Source organism: Eurosta solidaginis, chromosome 3, assembly GCF_040869045.1.
Source record: "Eurosta solidaginis isolate ZX-2024a chromosome 3, ASM4086904v1, whole genome shotgun sequence".
NCBI classification, from domain to species: Eukaryota; Metazoa; Arthropoda; class Insecta; order Diptera; family Tephritidae; genus Eurosta; species Eurosta solidaginis.
The window spans coordinates 143,620,255-143,641,640 of record NC_090321.1 but is presented as its reverse complement, the minus strand read 5'-3'; the positions used below and the strand labels follow the sequence as shown (position 1 = coordinate 143,641,640).

General features: G+C 44.2%; 1 protein-coding gene across 9 annotated transcripts in view; it reads right to left on the bottom strand.

Moving 5' to 3' along the window:
* Positions 1-21,386, bottom strand: part of LOC137244315 (sodium-dependent neutral amino acid transporter B(0)AT3) — a 598,031-nt gene that overhangs the window by 500,925 nt on the left and 75,720 nt on the right. For all 9 annotated transcript variants that reach the window (XM_067773152.1, XM_067773153.1, XM_067773155.1 and 6 more), the window contains exon 2: positions 7,752-8,064. In XM_067773152.1, coding sequence (XP_067629253.1) covers positions 7,752-8,019 — 268 coding nt within the window. In that variant the 5' untranslated portion in view covers positions 8,020-8,064. The remainder of the gene's footprint in view (positions 1-7,751; positions 8,065-21,386) is intronic.

The following is a 21,386-nucleotide window of genomic DNA, read 5'->3' as shown; positions in this document are numbered from 1 at the left end:
ACACTCAAGTTCCATGAGGAGCTAGGGGTCGCCAGAGCCTCGTCTGTTAGTGAAACAGAATTCGCCGCGGATAGGTGAGGTTGACAATTAGGTTTAAAGAAGCTATATATTGCGCTGGCAACCTGAAGGGCTGCGCTACACAGCCCCTTGAATCTGGTATTTTAGTCGTCTCTTACGATAGGCATACCTACCGCGGGTATATTCTGACCCCCTAACCCGCTGGGGAGGCGCTGGTTGATCGTAGCAGTCCTTTCGGACAAATGACTACTGAAAGGTGGAGATCTGTGTAATGAGAGAATATTAGCTTAATGCTTAAGATGATGCGGGAAAAACCAAGTAAGCCCCTTCCAGCCTTTGATTCGGGGGGATGGTATAGTGGTGTGCAAATGATAGCGTCCGACAACATCGCGAGCTTGCGGTGGCTGGAGGAAGTGGCTCCAAACCTCCAAAGGCAAGGCACGAACTCGCGGTTTGAGGTGGTGGATAGAGCGCAAATCCCCACGGTACCAAAAGTTAAAGTATGGATACCATGCGTGATGAAGTCGGATGATACACTGCGACTTCTGCAAAATCAGAATCCGAACATACCGATACAGGATTGGAAGGTACTTACTGTAGGCCTACCGAGGAAAGCCAGTTCTACGTCTTCCAAATAAACAAGCAGGCAGAGGATATTTTGTACACACAGCTTGGCAAAATATCATTTGGCACTGGCAAAATTTACATGCGACTAAGGAAAAGAAGTCCCGAGGATAAAAATCCTAACACGCTAGAGGTGGGAGAAGTCGAAAAGGACCTCAAAATCCTAAGGCAAAAAAGACAGGTGGAGGTCCCCGACGTCACCACGGAGGTGTTAAAAGAGGAACAACCGCCAAATGGTGCTGTGACTCGCACAGAGGAACACCCGGCACAACAGTTACGAGGGGCTGAAGGGGGCCTCGAATGCTCTAAACCAAGGCACTTATCATGGCATCCTGCTACATGACCCATGCTGCGGAGGTTCCACCGATGGAATGCAAGAGGCTAGTACAGGTCGAAGGGCATTTGGTCATAGGCGCGGATGCAAATGCGCACCACAATGCGTGGGGAGGAGCAGATACGAACGAGAGAGGCGAATATCTATTTCGTTACATCCTGCAAACCAATTTGCAGATAGCCAACAGGGGAAATGTCCCTACATACATTGGTCCAACATCCAGTAAGGTTCTGGACATTACATTGAGTTCCGAGCGTGATATATCAAGGTATGATTGGATGGTTCTTGATAGACCATCCTTCTCCGACCATGCGTATATCAGCTTCAGCATCCCCATAAAGAGGGCAGAGAAAGGAGGAACCTTTAGAAAACGTTGGTCAACGAACTGGACTAAATTCCAGAAACAGGTAGAAACTAAGCAGGGAGAACCCAAAGAGGTTGCCAATGTGGAGGAACTGGAGCAGTCGAATGAATTGCTAACAAGGATGCTTATGACTGCGTATAACAAAGCTTGCCCTCTAAGAAGATTCAGAGGAAAAGCAAAGCCGCCATGGTGGAGCAATGAGCTGAGTCTTCTAAGAAGACAGGTAAAAGAAATGTTTAAGCTCGCAAATACCGCGGAAAGCGAAGCGTGTCGGGACGAGTACAGGGATCTATTGAGGATCTACAAGCGTGAAATTTCCAGAGCGAAGAGAATCTCATGGAAAAGTTCCTGTACGGACATAGAGTGCTCCAGCGAAACAGCACGGTTGAAAAAAGTCCTAGCAAGGGGAAACATAGTTCAGTGACTAATAAAGAAATAGAACGGGGAATGGTCACTTAATAGTGAGGTATCCCTTGAGGTGCTTCTCGACACACATTTCCCATCGGGAGACGGTTTAGAAGAGCCAGCAGACAGCACTCACACTTCGATCACGGAGCGAGTAGTGCCGGGCTTGGTGACCTATACGAAGATCAAATAGGCAGCGAAAACGTTTTCTAAGTTTAAATCGCCGGGCCCAGACGGTATATTTCCGGCCATTCTACAAGTTTCAAGTATGGCGGTCGTGGAATGGCTTAAAATAATGTTAGATGGGTGCATAAGGCTGAATCATGTACCGCACTCTTGGAGAGCTGCTCGTGTAGCTTTCCTACCAAAGGCGGGGAAGATCGGTCACGTGTATTCCAAAGTCTATAGACCCATTAGCTTAACATCATTTATGCTCAAAACCGTTGAGACGCTGATAGATGTGTACATAAAGTCCAACGTGGATGAAAAGCTGCTCTCACCAAAGGCAAATTGGTAGACACCGCATTGCATAGGGTGGTAATAAGCATAGAGAAATCCCTGGCAAATAAGAAGTATGCTCTAGGAGTCTTCTTGGACATTGCCGGGGCTTTCAATAATGTTACTAAATGGGCGATTATGGATGGTCTTAATTACATTAAAGTACATCCCGCTTTAATCAGATGGATCGGCTGCATGTTTAATTGCAGGAAGATTACATCGCAATAGGGATTGTACGAGGCCACGAAATCAGTGGACAGGGGCACGCCGCAGGGAGGGGTGCTATCACCTCTGCTCTGGACGCTGGTCATCAACCAACTGCTCAGGCGATTCGACGAGGGACCCGTAAAACTTACGGCTTACGCAGATTAGGTTGCAATTGTCATAAGTGGAAAGTGCCTTCCAACGATTAGTTCATTGATGGATCAGGCGCTTCGGTATATTCATACCTGGGCATCTAATGTCGGGTTGAAAGTCAATGCGGAGAAGACGGATATGGTCTTGTTTACAAAGAGGTACAAGGTCCCAAATTGGACCAGGCCTAAGTTAGGAGGGGTGACCTTACAGGAGAAACCTTGCACAAAATATCTAGGAATCATCCTAGACAGTATGCTGTCATGGAAGCTCAATGTGGAGGAGAGGGTGAACAAGGCTTCAACGGCACTTTATGCTTGTAAAAGAATGCTGGGATGTACGTGGGGCTTATCGGCCTCTCTTTCTCATTGGGTTTTTACAGCGATTGTAAGCCCTATTCTATACTATGTAGTTCTTGTTTGGTGGAAAGCCACACAAAAAACAACATACCTCAAAAATTAGAGGGGCATACAGACTATCGATGCTTAGCATTACGGGGGCCCCGAAAAACACCCCGACGGCTGCACTGTATACCATTCTGCACATTCCACCTGTAGACCTGGGAGCAAAGACCATATCATTAACAACCGCAACCAGGCTCGGTGCCTCGGGGCAGCTTGAGCGCCGACCATATGGCCATAGTAGTATAGCGTCATCAATCGCAAGACGAACAGACTACCTGATTCCCTATCTGCGCTTCGAGGGAGATCTTAAGGCCACAATAGAGGTGGACGGTTGGCGCAAGGGTGCGCAAATGGCGGACGAGGCGATACATGTGTACACCGATGGTTCCAAAGTAGTGGAAGGAGTATGGTCTGCGGTATACTGCGCTGATCCGGAAATAAGCAGATCCTACAGGCTGCCGGATTACTGTAGCGTTTTCAAAGCGGAAATATTAGCCGTAACCAAAGCAGTAGAAACCCTGGAAGAGAATAGCTTAAGCTGCAACCGTGTTAACTTTTATATTGACAGTCAAGCAGCAATTAAGGCAATAATCTCGCATAGCACAGCATCTAAATGCGTGTTAGAGTGTAAGCAGTCTCTGGAGAGAATCGGGGCAGGGAGAAGCAGACATCTATATTGGGTCCCAGGGCATATGGGAATAGATGGGAGTGGAAAAGCGGACGAACTAGCTACAAAGGGCGCATCCCTTGAAGCTTGCTCCGTAGACGTCCCAATTAGATTGGGCGTGATTAAGCGAAGGCGAGAGGTGCACATGATCGACCAGGCGGGAAAGTCGTGGGTTCAAGCGCGGGGCTGTAAAGTGTCGAAGATCATGTGTAGATCTTACAACCTTAGACTAAAAAAGTGGCTTCTATCATTAAAAACAGGGAACTGTAGAGTCATGACAGGTATTCTGACTGGACACTGCCTTCTGGCGTCACATGCCTTTAAATTAAGCTTGGTCAGTGAGCGCAGATGTAGGAAGTGCGGGTTGGAGGAGGAAACGATAGAGCATGTTCTGTGCTCGTGCCCTGCACTTGCCAGGCTAAGATAGGAATTTGGGTGTTATGATGATACTTAGAAGGTCTCTAATGAGGTGAAAATAGTTTTGCGATTGACAAAGTGAACAAGAGAATTTTTCAATAATACAAAAATTATATAAGCATTGTGTGCCTTCATACTCCACTGCTGTGCGTTTTTTCCATGGTCATCAAATATTTTTCATAGACTGCTGTACCATGAATGAATAGTTATTTATTTAATGTCAGTTAATCTAAAGTTGAGCTCAGTTCACCTCGCCACTTTGACCGCTTACATACAATTTTGCTGTTTATCTTAGTTTACGCGGGCATAGAGCCAGAAAATACATCATATTACACCCGCCGAAGCAAATTTTCTTAAACTACACACAACCCAGAATGGGTACCCTTGTAGAGTTTACCGCTTCTACAACTATAGACGTACTTACATAGGTACGTATATTGGGGCAGTCCTTAAAAGTCATATGAACGATTTTTTCTGCGTCACCGCTGCAAACGGTAATACCTAAGTATTAATAAAAATATGCGAAATCGGCAATTATTTGTTGGAGATATAAGCCATTAATTGGACCTCGGTTGAAGGCGAAGTACCCTATGAACACATATCTTACCTATCTCCAATCGGGATAGAAAGTATGTTGTTGTAGTTGTTTTTGTAGCAGTGCTTCGCCTCATCTAAAGGTGCGACTACTCACAAATTGTCAGCAATATCCTCTAACGGGAGTGTAAGGAAACATGCAGTTTCAACAGGGGTGGACCAGAGTAATAGGGTGTTAGAGGCATTGATTCCACATTGCAATTAATGAGACGGTTGGTGTCATTGGTATCATGTGGGGAGACATTGCAAGCAGGACATACATTACGTATGTTGGGGTTGATTGTGAATAGGTAAGAGTTTAGACTGTTATATTACCCAGATCGAAATTGTGATAGAGTGGCGCGCGTCTCTCCTGCGGAGAGTGTGTTCCATCAGCGTATTTATCTTTAAGAACGGGTTTCGCCGGGCAATTCTTGGCTTAGAGGGGATGCCCTTTTGTGGATATCACTAAAGACCTGTTTGTGTTTTTCTCAGATGCCAAATTTCCAAATAATACTTGCGGGATTACTTCTTAAGCGCCTGGGAGGTGGTGCCTCTTCAATAAGATGTCTGTTGTGATGCCCAGATTGCAACAAAAACCGTTTGTTCAGCACTTCCGTTCTCTTGCTTCACTGTGTATGTGGATCTCTGGAGACATAAGAAGACATCCCGTAGTGATTCTTAGAGCAATGTTTTGACAGGCTTGTATTTTCTTCCTTAAGGCTTGGCGAACATATCGGGGACGCGTAGCATGAAACCGGCCGGCCAATTGTCTTATAAGTGGTAATGAGCTTCTCTTTGTCTTTGGCCCAAGTGTTGCCGGCAAGAGATTTGAGGTTTTTTTTACAGCTCCGATGCCTGCCAACCAGAAAAATAATTTGCGGTTCACCTTTTGGGTGTTGGAGGACCCTTCCAAGTCATGCAGTAACGTGAGTGACGTGGTTGACTTTACCAAAAGCTTTTAATAAGATTAGCTGTACGAGTACTGTTCTATGGTGGGGTTTTTGATTCAATCCGCAATTTATCTGCTTGTTGATGGCGTTTAGCGCGGTGATAGTGCTTTGTAGTTTACGAAAGCCATGCTGATGATTGGCAAGACGCAAGTTTGCATTAAATTCGGGAAGCAGGGTGGCTTCAAGTGTATTGGCTACAGGCTATAGAGAGAAATCGGACGATAAGATTCTCCTAGGCTTTAGTAGCGGTACCACCCCGGCCATTTTTCATTTTTGGGGGATGACGTAGGTGGACAAGGACAGGTTGAAGGCATGCGCTGGATATTTAAATCCCTCTTTGCCAAATTTTTCAAGCATCGGAATGGCTATGAAGTCTGGGCCTGCTGCTTTAGGTGGTTCAGCAAGAGCAATAGCATCTTCAATCTCTTTGGCGGTGATGGTAATAGGGGACGCGCTGTGTTTGTGCTTGTATGTGCATCTGTTGACCCGCCGCCTGGCTTTGTCAACCGTAGAATGCATTACATATTGTCGGCAGAAAACGCTCGCGCACTTTATCGCCAAATTCGGTTGATATTTTATCGTTGCGCTTAGTCGGGTTCAATACGGACTTTACGGTATACCATAGCTACCCACACCAGCAGACATGTTACACTTCTTTAAGTGCTCCTCCCACTTGACCCGCTTGTGTCTATTCACAAGCTGTCTGATGTATTGGTTTATGTCCCTTATTTGGGGACGCAGAGTAGTGCTGTCTTATAAGGTCACGTTCTTTCGCTAAAGTTTCGGCCTCCACTAGAAAGTGTAGCCGGATTTCTGGGATTCTTCCAGCGGGAATAAAACGAGCGGACGCAGATTCAATGACCTTGAGGAAGGAATGTTTCCCTTGACGGCCACCAGTCGGGATTTGGAGGGCAGAAAAGCGATTGCCTGCATATGTTTTGTAGTCTTTCAACTTTCCGTTTTTGAAGTTGGTGAAAGTGCGTTTTTCAGAAGTGATAAATTCGCCTATCGATCGAGCAAAAGGAGCATGACAGGTGGTCGGGTGCCAATGTTACCATCGGGTGCCAATGTTACCAAGTCCTGCGCTCACGATGGAAATGTCTAGCGAACTATGACGTGCAGAATGCCGCTTCTTCAATTTGGTCCTCCAGTATCTCACCCCTGCTGCGCCTGTTGGCACATCATGGTGGGCATTGAAATTGCCTAGAATAATGCGATTTTCACCAGTGAGTAGTGTGCTGATGTCAGGGCAGTATCCTCAAGGCAGCAGGTGACAGGAGGGATGTAGGTGTTGATAATTTCTAACCGGTCATTGACGTTTTAGGACTGTCCCTACGGCCGATGTCGGAATCAAATAGATCGTATTGCCCTGAGTAGTGGATAAGTGCGAGTCCGCCTCCATTTCACTGTCGCGATCGTTTCTGTGGACGTTATACCTAGAGCAGGTCTGCAAAGCTGATCTTGCCGTGAGTTTAGTCTCTTGGATCGCAGCAATTGTGTTTGTTCTGCCGCTTCATAAAATCGTCTATCTCCATGGTCTTCCCAACTAACCCGTTACAGTTTAAATTCAATATTTTGAAGTGCAACGGGGAGACGCTGAGACGCAGACTACGGGAAACTACTGTATGACCTTGGGCGTGAACGGCAAGGTGCCACAAAAGATTTTTAAAAAATATAGACAGATTTTGGGATCTTGCCCAGAACAGAAACAGAACAGATGCCTTCGATTATAGAGAATATATAAAAAATAATTATTTTGAATCGTTGCATTCTGATTTCACTTCTGTTTTTATATATGTATATCGGACCTTCGTAAAGTTTTATGAATTTTAGAAGTCTTCACAAAATTTTGGTTTATTAAATTATTATGCTTCATATGATGGTAAAACTGAAAAGAATTTAAAACAGTTAGAATAATAACTTTTTCGACTTTGGCTATGACTGCATCTGAAAAGACGAATAAATCCAAGATATTATGTCTGACCTGGTATTACCGTTTAAAGGAACCGTTGCGTTTACCCTTATATTTTTAAAGACCACCGATATGTATGAATACAGATATGTTCTAGTATTAAAAATATAATGGAAATAAAACAAACAACAAAAAAATATCCTACAATCTTGGTTTAAAATTACTTACCTCCACCATTTTGTTGACACAAATATGGAAATCGCCAAATATTACCCAAACCCACCGAATAACCTATAATACTGAGAAAGAATTGCATTTTTCCAGACCATGCAGCCCGGTCAGGTTCTCTCGGTATTTCCTCCGAGCTTACTGAATTACGCTGCGAAGCTGTGAGAACGATTGTGACTCCGTGAGTGCCATCACCGCGTGCTCTAGTATTAAGTGGCGCCATCTCATGGCCATTGCGTGGAGCGTCAATTATTTTGGTTGCAGTCATCAACAAAAGCACAACGTGTAGTTTGAGCTTTAATGACGATAATTCCTGTTGAATAAAATGTAAAATACTTATTTAGTTAACCTTTCTTCAGCCTATACGTATGTAGTAAGGCGGGGACTATCCGCATTTTCGCATATCCGGATATCCATACGGATATCCGTTGACACGGATAAAATCCGGACGTCATGGATATCCGGTTAATATTCGTTTGTGAAACTATCCGGATATCCGGATTTATGAAGATCAGGTTAATAACCGTATTTTTCGATATCGAGTGAAAGCAACAAATTTATGTACCATATCGTTAGGTTAATGTGAAAATGTGCTAAGTCACTTTTTTTGAAAAATTGTTTTTTAATGCAGTTTTAAACATGAATTCAAAATACATCGATCACAAAAAAAAAAAAATTTTTCATTTTTACGTTCTGTGGGCAATGATGTGTAAATGTGCTAAGTCGTCAGATGTTAAAAAAAATGTGCTAAGTCAACCTGTCAATAATATCAATCTGAATTATTAGTCATTTCTTTGTGCGCGCATGCTTTGTTGTTGCTGTATTAACGATAAAGATACTACCCGAAGGCTTTGGGGAGTGTTACCGATGTTGAAGGTCCTTTGCCGGATATAGATCCGGTACGTTCCGGTAACAAATCACTATTAAGGTACTAGCCCGACCATCTTGGACACGATTTATATGACCACATTAAACCTTCTAGGCCATCCCGCTCTCCCCACCCCCTAGTTCCATGAGGAACTTAGGGTCGCCAGAGCCTCGGCTGTCAATGAAACAGGATTCGCCACGGTTAGGTGAGGTTAACAATTGGGTTGGAGAAGCTATATATTGCGCTGGCAACCCCTTGAGAGGGTTGCGAACACAACCCCTTGAAATTGTATTCACCCAATTGAGACATGCTTTTGGTGTTTGATAAATGCTTTGCTCTGACCCTAATCTACTTCCATTCTTACATGTCGATAACTACTTACAGACTAGTTAAAAATAGAAAACAATTCACGCTTAAATTTACATATTTATTTAAATTAATAGTTGTGTTATTTCGATGAATCGATTTGCTAGAGGTAAAGTCCTAGTTATAGGTTCATTCATAGCATAATTCGTTATATGAGTTATTTCGATACATAATCTATTATGCCGAAGATCACGCAGTGGAATATATGGAATGAACAAATTAGATAAATCAGAGTAATTCATACTAAAGTTTATTATATTATAGGCAAGCATGAGTGATATAAAAGTTCTTCTGTCATGCAAAGCCTGAAGACCACGCAATTTGTGCCTGCTGTGCCAGTGAAGCATACGTAAAGTAATTTTTATAAAAATTTTTTGAACTTTCTCAATTTTATAGGAGTTAGATTCATAGAAATGATTCCATATTATTGAGCAATATTCAAGACCTCTTCTGACCAAGGATATATAAAGTGCCTTCAGCGTCATAGGGTCCTTAAAGTCACTTGTGTTACGTATACTGAACCCAACCATTGCAACAAATTTTGAAACAATGACGGCAATGTGACTAGAAAAAGAGAGTTTTGAGTAAAAAATTACACCCAAGTCCCTACTCTCTTGACAACGATTAAGAGATTTAGTAATTAGTTTGTAGATAAAGTATGTGGCAGTTGTCTTTTTGGAATGAGACACAACACAGCATTTGTTTGAGTTTAAAAATATATTATTGTCTGCGCACCATCCGGCAAAAGAGTCCAGATCACAACCGTTAGAAATAGTTTGACAAATAAATAGTATTTTTTTTTTCTGAAATGTTGTTGTTGTTGTTGTAGCAATTAGGTTGCTCCCCGAAGGCTTTGGGGAGCGTTATCGATGTGATGGTCCTTTGCCGGATACAGATCCGGTACGCTCCGGTAATACAGCACCATTAAGGTGCTTGCCCGACCATCTCGGGAACGATTTATATGGCCACATTAAACCTTCAGGCCATCCCTCCCTTCCCACCCCCAAGTTCCATGAGGAGCTTGTGGTCGCCAGAGCCTCGTCTGTTAGTAAAACAGGATTCGCCGCGGATAGGTGAGGTTGACAATTGGGTTTGGAGAAGCTGTATATTGCGCTGGCAACCTGAAGGGTTGCGCTACACAGCCCCTTGAATCTGGTATTTTAGTCGCCTCTTACGACAGGCATATCTACCACGGGTATATTCTGACCCCCTAACCCGCTGGGGGATTTTTTCTGAAATATGTAGTTTTAGTGTTATCTTTCAATCATTAAGGGGGCTAAGATACTTGGCTTGGATATCATAAGTGATTCTGGCTCTGGATCAGGGACTGTTATCAGTCTTAGACCTGCCATAGTGACGAATGTCACGCGTGATTAGTTATCACGTCCTGCACGAGGTGCCCCTGCTTCTATTTATAATGGCGGATCTAGAGAGCACAACTCGATAAGACCCGCACCCCTGAGTCATTGTGCCGAGCTCAGGAGAGGGAGGACCCTGTTAAGGGTCAAGATCGGTACACAACGGTGACGAACTGGATTGTTAGGGACTTTGATTTTGACTATGTTTAGGAATTGATGGCTTTGGGCTGGTAGGTGCGGTATTCTGTCACCTTAGTAGGTCGGGGTGAAACCCTATCGAAACGGCTGGTAGGCTAATGCTGCACCTGCCCACGTCCCGTAAAAACCGTGGCTGGCCTCAAGGTACGTTCCGGCTCCGTCGCCGTTAAGTTGGTGGTGTAGGTGCGATTGAAGATTTTCCCGCTTTGCGTCCGGTCTGGCTCTGAACGCATTACTCATAAAGGTAATGCGTCAACCCTCGCGTGGCCTCCCTGCTTAGCATAGATAACCACGAGACCATTGAAGGGCGACTACACAATCGGCTCCGGATAGCGGCCTTGAGGGGGGACTTTTTTAGAATGGATAAGACTAACACGAATCCGCCAAGGATGGGGTGCGGAGGAAGAGCGGTTGTGATGGAAATCTGTCAAATCAATCTTCAGCACTCTAAGGCGGCTTCCGCAAATTTGTTGCTCTGCCTTGAAAAAGGCGGAGTGGATATAGTCCTTGTCCAGGAGCCGTGGCTGAGTAGTAACGGCAGTAAGATTTCTGGATTAAGGACTGGAAAATTCAACACCTTGGTGCATGGGAAGGCAAGTATGCCTAGATCCTGTGTGCTTGTTAAAAAAGAGATTAAAGCATTTATTCTCTCTAATTTCAGCAATGCTGACGTAACCACGGTCTGCCTCCAGCGAGGAAGTAATGAAATGTGGGTGGTCTCAGCGTACATGCCCCACGAGGGCGTAGCGGGACCACCACCTGCGATACTGGGCGAAATCACCGCTGAAGCAAGGCGGAGAGGTGTTGGCGTGATCATCGGTGCCGATGCTAATGCCCATCATAGCATCTGGGGAATCTCGGATACCAACACTAGAGGTGAGTCTTTATTTACTTTTATTGCAGATGAGGGACTTTGTATATGTAATAGGGGGAATGACCCGACTTTTATTACTGCGGTAAGGGAGGAGGTCTTGGGCCTCACCCTGGTTAGTAGAGAACTGGAAGGTCGGATATCTGGCTGGAGGGTTCTCAACGAGCACTCCTTCTCTGATTACCGATATATTCAGTTCTCGGTGAACGAAGAACGTCCCGGTAAAATATCTTTTAGGAATCTTAAAAGTACTAACTGGGACTTGTATTGTAGGAAGCTGGGATAGCTATTGCCTGCGGCGCCTACCGTTAGTTCGGACCTGTCCGAATCTGAGATAGACGTTCTGGTGGAAAACTTCACCTCGGCAAGCAATAGCGCTTATCAGCTGTCCTGCCCGTTGAAAATTTACAGGGGGAAGGACAAGCCGCCCTGGTGGTCGGATTCTTTTGACGACCTAAGAGCGTCCAGTTGGCGGCTCTTCAACAGAGCCAGGAGGAGTAAATTACCCTCGGACTGGGAGCTCTATAAGGTGAGTCTGGGGATTTATAAATATGAAATAAGGATAGCCAAGCGAGATGCATGGCGAAGCTTCTGCGAAAACGTAGAAGGCTGCAATGAATCCGCGAGGCTTAGAAAAATACTCTCTAGGAATCCCGCTCCTCTGGGGTATCTGCGAGATGATAGTGGCTATAGGGTCGTTCAAGCCCTATAAGTCTCCGGGCCCGGATGGAATCATTCCTGCGCAACTTCAAAAGTCTTTGGGGATTTCCTGCCGCTGGTTGGCCATCATCTATACTAACTGCCTCAGGCTTAACTATATCCCGAAGTCTTGGCACACGGTTAGCTTATTTTCATTCCGAAGGCCGGCAGAAGCTCTCATGTATCACCTAAGGATTTCAGGCCAAGTCTCTCGTCGTTTCTTCTTAAGACGTTTGAGCGGTTGATTGAACTGTACCTACGGGAAAGGATACCTCGGGGGTTACTGTCGGCTTCACAGCATGCGTACTGCAAGGGCAGATCGACGGAAATGGTTCTCCATTCGATTGTAAAGCAAATAGAAGGGTCCCTAGAACACAAAGAGTATGCTCTGGGTTCCTTTCTAGACATCGAGGCGGCTTTTAACAATGCCTTACCGGGGCCAATCGAAAGAGCTCTGGTGGGTTTAGGAGTCGAGGCGGCTCTGGTTGAATTTATTAACAAACTTCTATGCGGCAGAATTGTCGCAGCGGAGTGGGCAGGGGCCATAATTAAGAGGAAGGTGTGCAGGGGTACGCCACAGGGGGGTGTTCTATCTCCTCTCCTCTGGGTCAACGAGCTTCTTTTGGAGCTGGAAGCCAATGTTTGTCGGGTGGTTGCCTATGCAGATGACCTCGCTATCCTAGTCAGAGGAAAATTTCTGGGCACCGTGCGCGATGTTCTGCAGGGCTACCTGGATTATCTGGCTAGGTGTGCTGAATCATGTGGATTGGCGGTCAACCCAGGAAGAACGGAATTGGTTCTTTTCACAAGGAGATATGAGTTGCCCGATTTCAGAACTCCTTCGATTTGAGAGGTACCGTTGGTACTTTCTGATAGGGTTAAATATTTGGGGATTGTTTTTGACAAGAAACTGTCCTGGAGACCCAAAGTGGAAGATCGGGCCAGGAAGGCCAACATTGTCTTGTACTGCTGCAGAGGGGCTATCGGAAAGAGATGGGGACTCTCGCCAAGAGTAGTACACTGGCTTTATGAGATGGTGGTCAAACCGATTGTGCTATATAGGGTGCTGGTCTGGTGGAAAGCACTGGACACAGCGAGCACCTCCAAAATGTTAGTGTCAGTGCAACGGACGGCGCTGATCGGTATCAGTGGCACTCTCAGAACAACACCTACCTTGGCACTGAACGTCATGCTGAACATATACCCAGTAGATATTGCGGGAAAGGCGGCCGCGGCAAGGTCGTTGGTCAGGCTTCGTGATATGGGATATGGACTTTCTGACCGCGGACACTCTAGCCTTCTGACCAGTTTCGACTTTATCCCGGACAGAACTTACTATTGTATGCCGATAACTGCTCCCTATACAACCTTCAACCCAGTCATTCCAGAGAGAGGAGTTGGGAAGAGGAATTATATGGGGCATGGGACCGGTTAAATTGTTCACGGATGGGTAGAAGCTGGATGGAAAGGTTGGTGGGGGGTCTTTTGTCAAGAGCTAAATTTAAGCCGCAAGTTTAAGTTGGCTGATCACTGCAGTGTATTCCAAGCGGAACTTGCTGCGATTAAGGATGCGGTGGATGGAATGCTATCCAGTGCTACTACGGTTAGGGAATTTAACATCTACTCTGATAGCCAAGCGGTTATCAAGGCATTGAGCTCAACTACAGTGCAATCGAGGGTGGTCTGGAAGTGCCTGACCTCGCTTGCGATTGCATCGAATTATTTTACAATTAAGATTATCTGGGTCCCGGGACATAGTGATATCCCGGGTAACTGTCAAGCGGATCTCTTAGCCAGCATCGGTACAACTGAACAGGATGAAGATGGCTGTAGGGATTTCGGGATCCCGCTGGCCACCTGTGGATTTCTCCTCCATAGCTGGGCCTCGAGTCAGCTCGGCAAACGTTGGGCGGACACCACGTCTTTCAGGGTAGCAAGATCTTTCTGGCCGAAAGTGGATGGCATTATTCATTATTTTTCGTCTCCTGTAAAGTTTGTAAAAAGTCACTTAGCACATTTTCACATTAACCTAACGATGTATATTTAATTAACATTAATAACAATATATTTGTGGGGCATTTAAATCAATTAGCAGCGTTTTTTCACAATATAAACAAATGACACTGTTCTTATTTTCACTTGTTTGTAAAATTGTAGCTTTTTAATTCTTGACGTTAATTTAATAATCTGCAATCATATTTTGTGAATAATTTTTGATGTTTGCACCAATTCTGATATACAGATATTCAACTTTTATATTCCAGTATCCGGACATACGGATATCCGGATTTCCGTTTACATATCCGAATAGCCGAAAAGCGGATATCCCGATTTCCCATTTATGAATCCAGATATCCGGATAGCCGAATTTTTTGCTTAGCTGTCCTGTTATTCGAATATCCGAACAATCCCCATTGTGATGTAATCTTCCCGCAATTTAACATGCAGCCGATCCATCTGGTTAAGGCTGGATGTAATTTAATGTAATTAAGACCATCCATAATCGCCCATTTAGAGACATTATTGAAAGCCCCGGCAGTGTCTAAGAAGACTCTTAGAGAATATTCCTTATATTCCAGAGCTTTCTCTACGCTTATTACCACCCTATGCAATGCGGTGTCTACGGAATTGCCTTTGGTGTACACATGTTGTGTTGTGGAGAGCAGCTTTTCATATACGTTGGACTTTATGTATACATCTATCAGCCTGTCAAAGGTTTTGAGCAGAAATGATGTTAAGCTAATGGGTCTATAATCTTTGGCATACACGTGACCGATCTTTCCCGCCTTTGGTAGGAAAACTACACTAGCAGTTCTCCACGAGTGTGGTGCATGATTCAGTCTTATGCACCCATTGAATATTATTTTAAGCCATTCCACGACTGCCCTACTTGAGACTTGTAGCATGGCCGGAATATACCATCTGGGTCCGGCGATTTAAACTTAGAAAACGTCTTCACTGCCACTCGATCTTGGTATCGGTCACCAAGCCCGGCACTACCCGCTACGTGATCGAAGTGTGAGTGCTGTCTGCTGGCTCTCCTAAACCGTCTCCCGATGGGAAATGTGTGTCGAGAAGCACCTCAAGGGACTCCTCACTATTACGTGGCCAGTCCCCGTTCTCGCTCTTTATTAGTCCCTGGACTATACTTCCCTTTGCTAGGACTTTTATCAACCGTGATGTTTCGCTGGAGCACTCTATGTCCGTACAGAAACTCTTCCATGAGATTCTCTTCGCTCTGGACATTTCACGCTTCTAGATCCTCACTAGATCCCTGTACTCTTCCCGACACGCTTCGCTTTACGCGGTATTTGCGAGCTTAAACATTTTTTTACCTGTCTTCTTAGAAGACTCAGCTCATTGCGCCACCATGGCGGCTTTGCTTTTCCTCTGAATCTTCTTAGAGTGCAAGCTTTGTTATACGCAGCCATAAGCGTCCTTGTTAGCAATTCATTCAACTCCTCCAGTTCTTCCGCATTGGCAACCTCTTTGGGTTGTCCCAGTTTCGTTTCTACCTGTTTCTGGAATTTAGTCTAGTTTGTTGACCTAAGGTTTCTAAAGCTTCCTCCCTTCTCTGCCCTCTTTACGGGGATGCTGAAGCTGATATACGCATGGTCGGAGAAGGATGGTCTATCAAGAACCATGCAATCATACCTTGATATATCACGCTCGGAGCTCTATGTAATATCCAGAACATTGCTGGACGTTGGACCAATGTATGTAGGGACATTTCCCCTGTTGGCTATCTGCAAATTGGTTTGCAGGATGTAACAAAACAGAGATTCGCCTCTCTCGTTCGTATCTGCTCTTCCCCACGCATTGTGGTGCGCATTTGCATCTGCGCCTATGACAAACCGCCCTTTGCGCCCTTCCTCCTGTACTAGCCTTTTGCACTCCATCGGTGGGACATCCGCAGCATGGGCCATGTAGCAGGACGCCAGGATAAATGCCTACTTATTCTTTTGCTCAACGGCCACCGCTACGAGATCCTCAGTGGTGTAATTAGGCGGCATATATGAATGCAGCTGTTTCCTTACCATTACTACAGCTCGCACTCGTCCTTCCGTTTGCGCGTAGTAAACGCCAAACCCGCGCTCGCTAAGTCCAGAAACCTTTCCTCCCGATGAGAGCCACGGCTCCTGGATCAGCGCCACGTCAAACGAACCCTCCTCAAGGGTTAGGAGGAGTTCGCACGACGCCACTTTACTGTCCATTCAGCCTCTCGTGACTGTTGTGCAGGGTGTTCCTCTGTGCGAGTCACAGCACCATTTAGCGGTTGGTCCTCTTCTAGCACGTTCGTGGTGACGTCGGGGACCTCCACCTGTCTTTTTTCCCTTAGGCTTTTGAGGTCCTTTTCGACTTCGCCCACCTCTAGCGTGTTAGGGTTTTTATCCTCGGACTTCTTTTCCTGAGTCGCATGTAAATTTTGCCAGTGCCAAAGGACATTTTACCAAGCTGCATGTGCAAAATATCCTCCGCCTGCTTGTTTATTTGGAAGATGTAGAACTGACCATCCTCGATAGGCCGAGATACAGTAAGTATCTTCCAATCCTGTGTCGGTATGTTCGGATTCTGATTCTGCAGAAGTCGCAATGTATCCTCCGACTTCATCACGCATGGTATCCATACCTTAACTTTTGGTACCGTGGGGATTTGCGCTTTATCCACCACCTCAAACCGCGCGTTCGTGCCTTGCCTTTGGAGGTTTGGAACCACTTCCTCCAGCCACTGCAAGCTCGCGATGTTGTCGCACGCTATCATCTTCACACCGTTATACCATCCCCCCGAATCAAAGGTTGGAAGGGGCTTACTTGGTTGTTCCCGCATCATCTTAAGCATTAACCTAACAAGCTCCCTTTCCACAGATCTCCACCTTTCAGTAGTCATTTGTCCGAAAGGGCTGCTACGATCAACCAGCGCCACAGTCAGTGACTGCTTTGCCACATCACTCATCTTCTCGGGAAAAGCAGGAGTCTTAGTGTTATCTCCCTTTGGCACCTCCGAGAAAGCCGGAGTCTTAGCGTTAACTCCCTTTAGCGCCTCCGAGAAAGCCGGAGTCTTAGCGTTATCTCCCTTTGGCTTATCTCCTACTTCCTTAGTTGGAACTTCCCTCTGACTCGTAGCTTTCGAGGTAGTTGCTACCTCGCTATTGGTGCCCATCTGTCTTACAGCTTTGGGCTTACTTGTCTTGTCTACGCGACTGCCCTGCCTCGCGGCTCTAGGGCTGGGTCCTTTCTGCCTCTTGAAAACAGGCTTATCGCCTTCCGCCGAACGTTGCCTCTTCATTCTGCCATTCGACGCTTCTTCCTCCTTCTTCTGAACAATTCTTAGTGCTGCACGGTACTGCGAGAGAGCTCTTTTACTTCCTCTGCTCCGTACCCTTCTCCACTCTTCTACACCGTTTTCAGTTGTGTGCTTCTCCAACACGGAGCTCATTGAATCAGCACTACTCTCGCTCCCCGAGTCCGACGCATCGCTTAATTCGTATTTGTCGTCCTTGGATTGCGACTCAGTCCTCCTCTTTACATCGTCCTTATTACAGTCAGTTAATGAGTCGTGTATCTTGGTCGTACGACCACCTGCCCGACAAGGCGGGCTCAGCGGTCCAGTATTATATACGGGGAAAGAACAGTCCGCCACAGCAGCGCCCCTTGCTGTGGTAAGGCCATTAATACTTCCCGAGGTGGCCCGGTATCGGGAAGGCTCCGTTCGAATACAGCCGAATTTATCCCCTGGCTGCAAATCGTCCAATAGGCACGGTCCGCATAACACCCTGGATTAGGGGGTTGGCAGTTCTTGGTCACCGACATCCCGCCGCCCTCGTATGAGGCGAAACGGCGTAGATGTCAGTCCTAACCAGCTCCGCCTCATAGTCGGGCGCTATGGAGTTCGGCTAAGCCCTCACACCAACGACAAGGTGCCTACCCTAGTGAGGGGATGAAACATGGTAATTGGATTGGTTTATTGACGCAAAATATAACTTTAGAAAAAACTTTGTAAAATGGGTGTGACACCTACCATATTAAGTAGAAGAAAATGAAAAAGTTCTGCATGGCGAAATCAAAAGCCCGCAGGAATACTGTTCGTGGTATTACATATATTAATAAATTAGCGGTACCCGACAGATGATGTTCTGGGACACCCTGGTCCACATTTTGGTCGATATCTCGAAAACGCCTTCACATATACAACTAAAGGCCACTCCCTAAAACCCTCATTAGTACCTTTAATGTGATACCCATATCGTACAAACACATTCTAGAGTCACCCCTGGTCCACCTTTATGGCGATATCTCGAAAAGGCGTCCACCTGTGGAACTAAGGCCCACTCCCCTTTAAAATACTCATTAACACCTTTCATTTGATACCAATATCGTTCAAACAAATTCTATTTACCCCTGGTCCACCTTTATGGCGATATCTCGAAAAGGCATCCACCTATAGAACTAAGGCCCACTCCCTTTGAAAATCCTCATTAACACCTTTCATTTGATACCCATATCGTACAAACAAATTATAGAGTCACCCCTGGTCCACCTTTATGGCAATATCCCGAAATGGCGTCCACCTATAGAACTATGGCATACTCTTTAATACCTTCCATTTGATACCCATATCATAAAAACACATTCCAGGGTTACCTTAGGTTCATTTTCCTACATGGTGATTTTCCCTTATTTTGTCTCCAAAGCTCTCAGCTGAGTATGTAATGTTCGGTTACACCCGAACTTAGCCTTCCTTACTTGTTATTTCATGCTTCCATTTTTAATTGACCTAAGTCCAGGAGAAAATATCGGTATATGTAAAATTTGGTCATAATTACCGATTATCGTCGAGAAAAACTTATAGAGAAAATCTAGTCATTTAATTACCGTTAAGAAGTTAAGTATAAAATTCAAGATAATCTCCTTCTATGTAAACTACATGCGGCCACCGTGGTGTGATGGTAGCGTGCTCCGCCTACCACACCGTATGCCCCAGGTTCACACCCCGGGCAAAGCAACATCAAAATTTTAGAAATAAGATTTTTCAATTAGAAGAAAATTTTTCTAAGCAGGGTCGCCCCTCGGCAGCGTTTGGCAAGCGCTCCGGGTGTATTTCTGCCATGAAAAGCTCTCAGTGAAAACTCATCTGCTTGCAGATGCCGTTCGGAGTCGGCATAAAACATGTAGGTCCCGTCCGGCCAATTTGTAGGGAAAATCAAGAGGAGCACGACGCAAATTGAAAGAGAAGCTCGGCCTTAGATCTCTTCGGAGGTTATCGCGCCTTACATTTATTTATTTATTTTTATGTAAACTACATCTAAAGGTGAAAATTTATTTGAAAAGTACCTTATTGATAATAGAACCAAAAAAAACCAAAAAACTTCTTTAATGAACCAATCCAAAAGTGCAAAAAGGGTTTGAATCACTGAACTGATTTTTCATCCGGTCCACGACCCTACATATTTTGCTAAGTGTTTATTTTACAAAACGCTATGCCTACATTATTTCTGTAAATGGAAAACGATGAAACGATTCCTTTTCCTGAAAGAGGTTAAATGAACTGAATGTTTGTCCTTTGGCCTAGTAAGATGACGTCTTTTATTGGTTCTAAGTACTCTTTGTGGTATGTCACCTTCCAAAAATTGAGATGCGAACTCTATGAAAATAGTCTTTTATCTGAATCCATTTTCCGCTGATTTAAAGAAGGATATCAATAAGTATAATTGCCTATATACTGAGCGATAAGGTACAAGCAGCCGTGTCCGTTGAACACTTTTTGTTTGATAAGTTAACAGTTTACATGATTTGTTATACGGGGTGAACCCCCATTTTTAAGATATTTTCTCAGGATGATTTCACATAAAGGCATATATTGATGTCTGCAAAATTGTCAAGATCGGTCACGCGTATAATATATATCCCATACAACAGATTGTTCCGATAAGAGGTTTACCGTTATTTCTTCCTCATTTTAACCGCTAGAAGCTTCAAATTTTTCCAGATACTCACAAATACGGCAGATATTATTGCCTGAAAAAATTGTTAAGATTGGTCATATATATGTATATCATATATCCGATACAACCGATTGTTCAGATAAGAGGTTAAACGTAATTCCTTCCTCATTTTAACAGCTAGAAACATGAAGTTTCACAAGATGCTTTCACATATGTCATAAGTGTTGTCTTAAAAAAGTCGTAAAGATCGATCATATATATATGTATGTAGTATATATCCCATACAACCGATTGTTCAGATATTTATATTTCGTCCTTATTTAAACAGCTAGAAGCTTGAAATCTCGCAGGATGTTTCAATATAAGGTAAACATTTTTGTATGAAAAGATTTTTAAGATCAATCGTTTATAAAATATATCGTAACGAATTTAGAGAAACTCCGCTTATTTGGAAACTTCTGCTAACGTTCGTATCGCTAAACTGTTGAATAAATAACTCCAATATTCAATAAGGCAAAATGGCCTTTATTAAAGTACTTCAAAATAACACTGTTCACAACCAATAGCTTGCTTAAATCAAACTGATTCTCGTGCCTCAACTGTTGCTGCTTTTTATAATGTTTGATTTCCTCGTTGACATATTTCTAGGCGCTTCTATTTCTAGAATCTACTAGTTAGTTATCAGCTATAAAATTACCAACTATAACTACGTTTATAACTTCTCATATGCGCGTGTATATGTGAGGGATACTCGCACAAATGATTGCATACTTTCGGGAGTATCTCAGATATATGCATGTGGTTGTGCGTTGCTCTCCGCTGCTTGTATGGACATTAAGCTGGGTTGATTTGTATGGACGAAAGTTAACCCATATCGCGCCATCGATTTTTCGATAGGTTTTCGGCTCAGAGAAAAAGTTCCACTAAGCATACCCAAAAAAATAATTTTCGAGCTTGCAAAATTTGAGTTTTTTGACTTTTTTCCTTCGATTTTTAAGGTTTTTTTCATGACCTACTTAAACAATTTTCATTTGATTTTTAAATTTTCGTGTATACCCTGCCCGACTCAAAATTGTCCGCTAAAAACTTTGGCGATAACAGTTTTTTGAAAAAAAAAAAAAATATTTTTTGGGTTTTGAGGAGTGTTTTGGTGAAAAAATTTATTTTTTCGCCATTTTTTTTTAAGAGTTTCTTCAGAAACGTGCAAAAGTGTTGCCGATGAAAACGAATTTGTTTGTTGTTTACATGAAAATTTTAAAACCCAATGAAAATTTTTTAAGTAGGTCATGAAAAAAACCTTAAAAATAAAGAAAAAAGTCAAAAAACTCAAATT